General features: G+C 32.6%; 1 protein-coding gene across 1 annotated transcript; it reads right to left on the minus strand.

Annotated features, from left to right (window-relative positions):
- Positions 1–397: 397 nt before the first annotated feature.
- On the minus strand, positions 398–8,930 carry LOC127085138 (ABC transporter A family member 2). The gene is made up of 15 exons (XM_051025713.1): positions 8,240–8,930; positions 6,994–7,163; positions 6,340–6,525; positions 6,129–6,224; positions 5,827–6,027; positions 5,544–5,703; positions 5,222–5,451; positions 4,303–4,420; positions 4,131–4,207; positions 3,752–3,841; positions 3,447–3,590; positions 3,054–3,362; positions 2,894–2,974; positions 2,112–2,288; positions 398–851 (listed from the first exon to the last, which is right to left on the minus strand). Exons 1-15 carry the CDS (start codon positions 8,832–8,834, stop codon positions 600–602), a joined length of 2,886 nt encoding a protein of 961 aa, XP_050881670.1. The 5' UTR covers positions 8,835–8,930; the 3' UTR covers positions 398–599.
- Positions 8,931–9,376: the final 446 nt, after the last annotated feature.

Genomic DNA, 9,376 nt, shown 5'->3' on the forward strand with positions numbered 1-9,376 from the left:
TTATAAAATATCACTTCAAACACAAACGAAATATTTGAAGATAACTAAGGAACGATTGTACCTGACTACCATTTTCAAACATAAATAATGATTGCGATGCAAATTATTGCTCAAATCACAACTGAAGTATATATATATGACATTATTCATTTTTAAATTTTAATGTTCAAGTAAAAAATCAGTAAAATGAGATTAAAATCTCAACAGCAAGAGAAATTACGAAATTCTATAAGGTGTGTTTGTATGGAGGATTTTGGAGTTTTGGATGACCAACTTTATATTTCGTTATATATTTGAATTTTTAAAAACAGTGACAGAATATTATCATACAATATTTTAATTATACTTACTTTATATTTAGAAATATTTCATAAATTAGTTTTATAAAAAAATAAAATAAAATAAATAAGTCATCATTTTCCCTCCAAATTCCTGCATCCAAAACGTATATAATTGTCCAACAAGGTCCCAACTCACAACACATATACAAGTGTAATCTTTTAGCCATAAATAATATTTAAATGAGAGATCAATGCATTCTCCTCTTTTTCCCTTCATGTTCAGTCTTGAGTGTGCTTCCCAAAAACATTGAGCATGCATCACTGGAAATTGACTGAACTGATTTGACTTGGATCAATCACCACCCCATGAACTGACCCTGACCGGCGTTGTCTTGCAGTAGCAGTCGAAGGTAGTTGGATATTTTGAGGAATGGGAGCTTTCTGCGAGTGGCCGGCGACACAAAGGGCACCAGTGTCATCTTGCTCCCAGTATACTTCTACCATAAAACCTGTGGGGTATTCAGAAGACTCTGTTCCTGGAATTCCCACAAACCTAGCTCCTATCGGAATCTGCACAATTATTTTATTGATCAGCAGAAATTAGCTAGTGATAGCAAGTTGTCACAGCTACAACTTTAATTCAATTCAAATGAAAGAGTAATCTCTGGAAAGGCAAACCCTAAAATGGTTTTGTATGTTTTTCCGTGTGTGGTGGATGTAGTGCTTTATGTAGCAACTGCATTTCAGATTAAAAACGTGTCTGGAGTCCGATACAACACCATGATATGTGGTTACATTCAATTATTCTATTTTATCAGATAATTACAGGGATTGACATATCAGTAAGAGTGGCAATTGGATCCATTAAGACAAAATCCATCCAATCCATCCACCAAAAAATTCATCAAATCCATCCACTATATAAAAACTAAGTTAATTGATTGGATTAAATCCATCCATTTATAAGCATGGATTGATCCAATCCATCCAACACATTTTAATGATCCAATGGATTTTTTTATCTAATTTTAAAAAAATGAATTTTTTCAAATATTAAAAAATTATTTTTTTGAAAAATACAAAATTAATTTTTTTTTCTGAAAAAAAAAACCGATTTTTAAAAATACAAAAAACTGATTTTCTCCAAAAAAATTTAAAATTATTTTTTTGGAAAATAACAAAATTCGATTTTACTTTCGAAAAAGTTATTTTTTTACAAATATAAAAAAAAAATTAATTTTTAAATTAATTTTTTTTGAAAATACAAAAATATATTTCTTTTCTTGAAAAAAAAATTCCAAAAAATATTGATTTTTTAGAAAAAAAACTGAACTTTTTTCATTAAAATACAGAAAAAAAAAATTCTGAAAAATATAATTTTTCAAAAAAGTAAGTGATTTTTTTCAAAAGTAAAAAAATTGAATTTTTCAAAAATACAAAAATTAATATATTTAAAAAAATTATTTTTAAAAAGAAAAATGGATGGATAGATATCCATCCGTTAAAAATATGATAATGAATTGATTGGATAGATTTTATTCTTAATGGATGAATTGGATTAGATATTTTTAAGAAATTTTTAGTGGATTGTTAATGGACTAATGAATTATTTTGATCCATCCATTAACGATCCAATCCATATCCATCCAATCCATCCATTTTGCCACCCCTACATAGCAGTGTCGTGTCTGCATTTATGTTAGTGCTTCATAGAATGTGTAATATGATAACTGTTCTAGTTTATATAAATATACACTAACTAAAACCAATTAGAACTCAATCTCTTGAGAATTGAGAGGCGTATACCAAAAGAAATGCGGTTACACTTACCTCCACAGACTCTCCAGATGTCAAGGTCAAAGTAACTAGGCTCCCTTCAGCTGCAGCACTTTCCAGCTCTGCTTGCTTTGCAATATTCAAGAAAACTTCTTCAAGAGTTGTTAGACCAAGCTGGATGTCAGATATCCCAAATTCTTCTTCTCTATCTTGAAGCTCTGAAAAAAAATCCTGGTATGGAAGAAACAAACCGAGAGTATAAGAAAATATCAACTGATTGAGACACATCTTCTATGTTAACTTATGACTCGTTCTGTGCAGGCTACGCGTGCTTTTTCTCACTAATATAAAAGCCACAACGATGCCCATTTCATCCAGTCTTAGGGTCACCCGAACCATGTTTAGCTTAATGTCAAGTACATTTATCATGCTCACAATGCAATGCAATGCAAAAGTCTACGGAAAAATGTATATTTAGGAACTATTCTTCATTATGAACTCTGATATTAAGCAATAGACAGGATTCATTTGAATGTTTTCATGCAGCAAGGGATTACTGAACTCATCTAAAGAAAGATAGTCGTTTTTTCCATTGTAATCATTAAAATACAGAAGTTATCAGGTTATAAACCATATCACGATTATAAAATATTATCGAGAACAAAGTTTGAAACTGAGTAACAATTCAGATGTTCACATAATCAGCATAACCATCGCAACTGGAAAAATTCAATAAAGATCTGCTTCATTGGTAATCAAGAAATAATTAATATTAAAACCCCGGTGTTAAGAAAATAAAAAAAAAATGGAATCAAAGCCAGGAAAAGAAAGCTTACTGTAAGGAGTGTCTCTCTTTCATGAGGTATCACATAAGTTAGAAAGTTATTGTTCTCCTCTTTTGGTACTACATCTAAACGCTGCCAAAATATTTCACAGGTAAGAAAAAATCTTGTTTGTCATGAAAAGATTATAAATCATCACAATTATTCATCTCACATTCTTGAAGAATTGCTTCACAGCCTCATGATGTCTTCTTGTTGATACTGCGTCACCATTTACAGGACTGTTTTCATTATTGTTTCCAGAGAAGCTAATATTCGCAATAAAACCAGTGCCAAAGCGTGACTTCAATCTAATTGAGGTGCCAATGCATCGGAGCTTTCCCTTTGCCATGATTCCTATGCGGTCACTTAGAATATCAGCTTCTTCCATAGAATGTGTTGTGAGAACAATGGCACGCCCTTTTTTCGCATTTTCAATTATGTCCCACACATGCCTCCTTGTTATTGGATCCATACCGGTGGTCTAAGAAATAAGAGTGAAAAATAAAATCTTGTAATACTTTTAAGAAAATATATGCTTTAGAGAAAGTATTATTGTTTTGCATACCGGTTCATCCAAAATGACTAATTTAGGGTCGCCAATAAGGGCAATTGCAACACTAAGACGACGTTTCATTCCTCCACTGTAACTTCCAGATCTTACTTTGGCTGCATCCATGAGTCTCACCTCTGCCAATGATGTCTGAGTAATCTACATTTTTCAGAAGTTGAATTAAAAGGGGAAAAAAGCAGAACTCTTAATAGTTACTAATTTCAAACAATACAAATTAGAAAGAAAAAAATATATATTGTGGAGGACTTTGTGTGTATCTTTCAATGGACAGAAAGATTTCAGGCCTAGAGTTAACTTACTGATTTTATAGATGCTGGGGAAAGGCCTTTTATACTAGCAAAGAGTTCGAGGTGTTCTTGACCGGACAGTGCATCCCATAGGATATCAAACTGTAGATTAGAAGATTCAGTAAAAGGTCAGTCATCTGTAATATATGCAATCTTAATGAGGGAATTCAATATATTTTTTATAACACCATTTTAAATACAAGTTGTGTGATCTGAGTTAGACACAAAATTTCAATTCAATATGGTACCAGGGTGTCTAGCTACTACCAGGTTAGGGGAAGCCACTGAAAACTCTGGTAGATATTGATGTCTAGTTTGCAAACTTAATTCGAACAGTGGTAAACTATGTGTCTTACAAGAAAAAAACATATATAATGAGAGATAGAGACACCTGGGGACACACTCCTATAAGCTTTCGAATGTTTGACATGCCAGTGGAGTTTCGGATTGAATGTCCATAAATCAATGCTGTTATGGAAATTGAAAAGTTATATACTCTTTCTTGATACCAACAATTTGATTACTTAATAGTCAATATAGTAGATACAAAGAGAGAGTATCACCATCTCCATCAGTTACTGGAGTTATCCCTGTCAAACAATTAATAGCTGTAGTTTTTCCAGCTCCATTTGGCCCTAAAAGACAAAATAACTGATCCTTTGTAAAGTTCACCCACAAGCCCTGAAAATAATTTGAGAATAACACATTACTCATCCTTAAAGCAGAGCTCCTGTCAGGAGAAAATCACAATCATTACCAAAGTTTATATTAAAACACGAATCATGTGGGATTGGGAAATTCACGTAAAGTAATATAACACGGGGTAAGGTCCTACTTATTCAGTTTGTATGATTGTTTGAGAGATGGATAATTAGATTCATCTTGCGATAGAATTGCACCTAAACTACTCGAAATTAATTTAAACATGCAACTAATCACAAATGATTCAGGTACAAGAGCCCCTTGGGGTTAAAGAGTGGATACTATAGATAAATTATAAATTTAGTGCCTAAATTATCCCTCTTTTTTAAATTTAGTCCCTTAACTATATAAAACCTATCAATTTAGTCCCTGCTATTAAGATCTTAGAGACTAGATTGGCGGATTTTTATATACTTTAGGGATTAAATTGACGGGTTTCATATAGTTTAGAAACTAATTATTATTTTTATATATTTTAAGGACTAAATTATAGAGAGTGATACTTTGAGGAGTAATTGATGGTTTATTCTCACTTTTAATTAGAAGATTGGAGAGAACTAGGATGGAGTTCATTACGATCACTTGGTCAAAGAAGCTCTAATCTAATCATGAAACAATCGGAAAACAAAAAAGTGTAAATTTCTTGGTGAAGGCTCATAAATATTAACTAAACTTTCCCCATGAGAAGCTGTTGCATGAAAACACATACAGAAACAAGTTTTCTTCTGTTCACCCAAATTTCTAATACTAAAATTTGTAAAACAAAATGTGTTTGTTTACCTTAAGAGCGTGATAAGGTGCACTTTTCTTACATTTACAGCAGCAACCGATGTTATAAGTACCGGAATAAGTCTTTTTAATGCCATGTATCTGAACAGCAACGTTTGTGTCAACCGCACCTTGTGTTTGTTGCAACTTCACAGCATTTTCTTCCTCAAGGACATCTTCATCATCTGCTGTACTATTATCTTCATGATGGGCTGAAATTAAGCAACTACAAACTCCGCCCTCTATGAAAGGAAGACGGAGAAATTGGCAAGAATTATAAAGAGGACGAAAGATGTCGTAACGAACACACCTTAAATCAAAGAATAGTCGTCACCTTTCACTTTTTGTACTCCGTTTCCCGTCCAATAATAAGGATTTAGAAAGTATAACACGGATTTTCTCACACCCATTGCATTCGGGATTATATTGTCAAAGTACAAGGCTAGAACGAACCACAGAAAGAATGTGGCCAGAAGCCATTTATAGATATCATTCTGTCAATGAAAAAAGATATAGCAATTAAATTATTGGAGTGACACATCTGAGGCTGAACGGAAGGGGAAATAAAAGGAAATATAGAACCATGGAAGAAAATATTGATCTAAAAGGGAATATACAATTGTGATCACACAGTCAACATCATAATCGGCACATTCTCCCCGTTTAGTCCAGCTAAGACCATTATCTTCAGGGGTTGAAACTGCATTTGAAAGCATACTCAGGCCTTGAGCAAAAGGATTAGGCGGAAACAAAGACCATAAATTTTGGAAAGTAACAGAGATGCTATCAGTATAAGGAAATCCTGCTTGTACCACAAGCTGCAAATAGATAAATAACAAACATAAAGAACATGAGCATCCATTGTCTCTATGTATTCAATAAACCATGTCCTGAAAGAACAAGAAGTGTTGGTTCTTGCCTGAGTCACAAAGCCGACAATAAATATGGAGAAGCCGACTGTTGTTGCAGAAGATGATTTACGAATGAAAGCAGATAACATGAAGGCCAGCCCAGTCTAAAGCAAAACAAGAAAATACTACTGATCAGAAAAACCTTCAAATATACAGAATCCAGAACCGACCCCAATAAAGAAGCAGAAAGTATAAAGGGTAAATCTAGAAAAAGTTTACCATGTTGAGTTCAAATAGGAAGAACAAAAAGAACAGAACAGCGAAATTGTTTTTCAAGAAGAAATCAAACTGAAACATCATGCCAGAGAGAACTATGAGAATAGATGATAGGACTGTAACAACTGTTTCCCAGGTTAGCCATGATAACCAGTATGCAGAGTCGTAAAGCCCCATCACAGTCATTGCCTATCAAAACCAAAATGCCATGAAAACGAGAATTAACAAACGAATAACAGGGAAAAAATAAACAACGAAATTTATAACAGCGTAATTTGACAGTGGGACAAAATTAATGCAAAAGGCACCAACTTTAGTGCATATCAAGGTTTTAAATAAAGGTATGCGGCATCAGGATTTGGATTTTCTATGAAATTGAAAAGCAGCCAGGATTGAGGCTCTGTCACCTGCATTTGACCGCAATTCTCTACAATATCAAGCATCCCAACATAACCGAGACCACTAGTTAAAACCTTGGTTCCTATATATCGACAATAAATATTGGCCATATTGATATCAGTACTCTCATGAACTAATGTAGTTCTAGGGATTGATACACAAGGGAGCAATATTTGAAGATTATAGACACTAAGATGAAATTTTTGCATTCTCAACATTGGCAGTACAGTAGTGTTCATTACTCTGAGTATACCATACCTGACGAAGTTTAAGCTCTTTTTCTGTTACCAAAGAACTCATCTGAAGAACAAAATTAAACATAGCAATTGCAAGAAAGAATGCTGGACCTATTGTTCCAACAGCAGAGAAAGGACTCATTGCTGGGTGCGCGAATTCCTTCAAAAACACATTCCACTTGAACCTCGTGTCTAAAAAATGTCATCAAGCAATCAATAATTAGAATTTAGAACATGAATTTGATCATTAACAAGGATTTTTCAAAATTAATTAATAATTACAAGTTTGATCATGGTTTTAAATAGTCATTTTAGATTATAAATGTGTGAGGCGGTGTCACAATACTCTATCGAAATTATAAAAACATTCTTGATTGTAACTTCAACCCAAACTCATCTGAAAACCAAACTACCTAGCAAAAGACACATACAACAGCTAACAATTACTTTAAATTAAAAAATAGTTACAATTTTAATCAATGTTTTTAAATAAAAGAGCTGCTACTGCCATCTAGGCTGCGACATCAAGCTTATTGATGTCTTTAAAACCACAATTGAGATTTTATCAGACACAACATCCGAGTTTTAGATGCCACACTAGACCATAATTTTAATTTTGCTAAGGCCTTGTTTGGATAAATAGTTTAAGCGTTTGTTTGGTTTTGCGGTGAAAAAAATTGATTATAACTTAATGATTAAGTAAAATTGATTCTGGATAAAAGTGATTTGAAAACTAAAGTGATTTATGTTTGGATAAATTGTTGCAAAAGTGATTTGAACAGTAAATTTCATTGTGAAAATCACGTTTAGACTAAAAAACTACAAATCATAGCCTCAAGTCGAATCAATTCTGGAATGCAGAATCAATATTCTACACGAGAGTAACCAAACATGTCAAAATCAATTCGTACACATCCATAATCAATTCTGAGTGATTTGAACAGTAAGTTTTAATGTAAAAATCACGTTTAGACTAAAAAGCTACAAATCATAGCCTTAAGTCAAATCAATTCTAAATTGCAGAATCAATATTCCATTCGAGAGTAACCAGAACATGTCAAAATCAATTTGTAGACATCCACAATCAATTCTAAGTGCTCCAACCGTGAAATTAAACATAGACTAATTTGCAAACATTCATGAATAAGCTATTTCTAGTCAAATTGTTTTCCTGTAAACTATTTAGAATAACTTATGAAAATAAGCTGAAAACAGCTTAAATAATCCGAAAACTATTCAAATAGTTGATTTTGAAATTTTGAATATACCTCCAATCAGGAATCTGGCGATTTCACGTTCAGCAGCAAGCTGAAGAGGTAATTGAAAAGAAAAAGTAGGATCTTCAAATCTTCCACGTTTCTGAACACTGGTAGAATTAGTCTGAATCCCATAACTAATAACACTAGCATTCTTTTCTCGAAAATGAATCGCACCAGGACATTGCATAGGATTATCAAAAAGCCACTTATCAACTTCACCTTTATCGCGAAACGACTTCACTTTAGAAATTGGAATAGGTCTACCAGGATTATTACTAATGATTCTACTCACAATTGTGTGAAACTTGGGATTGTTATCACCACTCCAAACGAAATCGTAACAAGGAAGTTTGACAAAGAATTTACGCTCGCAAGGTGGAATTGGTGGGGAAGGTAGTGAGATAGGGTTTGTTACGGATTTGTATGAGGAAGTTGTTGAAGTTTGTGCTTTGATTGCTTTGTCTACGGCGAAGATTAGGAAAATGAAGATGATTGGAGAGAGTAATTGGAGAAGGATTGATCGTTTGCTTCGCCATGAGAGGAGTACGTTTTTTTTCAGTAGAGCTTTGTACTGTTGTGCTACGAGAGAGAAAGCGTTCGTCATGTTTCTGAAAATTCTTTTTCCCTCTGTTTTTGTGCAGAGAGAGACGAGGAAGGCAATGCGAAAAAAGTCGTTGAAATACGATGAATATATAGGAGTATCTCGTGTACGGCTGGATTAGTCGAATTCGACTCGATTTATTAAGAATTTATTTAATTCTAAATTTGATTTGATTCTGATCCGCTAAACTCGACTGATTTTAAATTTATATACTATTAATTTTAATTTAGAGATTAACATTTATGCATTCTCAGGATAAAAGGTTTTATACTATCAATGCATCACAATCATTCGTTTGTGTTACTTTTTTAAATATTTAAAATAAAACTCAAACCTTATAAATAAATAGATGATTGTGATTAACTAATAATATAAAAAATGTTTACATGGTAAGTGTATACCAATTAAGTTCTTTAATTTATTAAATTATTTTATTTGTTTCATTTTATTTGCATCTAAGAGTTATAAGTAATTTTTTAAAATCTATTTTTTTTATAATATAATGGGTCAATTTGTTTTAACTTTAAAAAAATGAATTTTTTCTT

The sequence above is a fragment of the Lathyrus oleraceus genome, chromosome 5 (assembly GCF_024323335.1).
Source record: "Lathyrus oleraceus cultivar Zhongwan6 chromosome 5, CAAS_Psat_ZW6_1.0, whole genome shotgun sequence".
Taxonomy (NCBI): domain Eukaryota; kingdom Viridiplantae; phylum Streptophyta; class Magnoliopsida; order Fabales; family Fabaceae; genus Lathyrus; species Lathyrus oleraceus.

Coding starts and splice junctions, on each gene's coding strand:
- LOC127085138 (XM_051025713.1), bottom strand. CDS start 8,834: ATGACGAACGCTTTCTCTCTCGTAGCACAACAGTACAAAGCTCTACTG. Junction 6,225..6,339: donor TCCTATTTGAACTCAACATG/GTAAACTTTTTC, acceptor GTTTTGCTTTAG/ACTGGGCTGGCCTTCATGTT. Junction 2,975..3,053: donor TGAAGCAATTCTTCAAGAAT/GTGAGATGAATA, acceptor ATATTTTGGCAG/CGTTTAGATGTAGTACCAAA.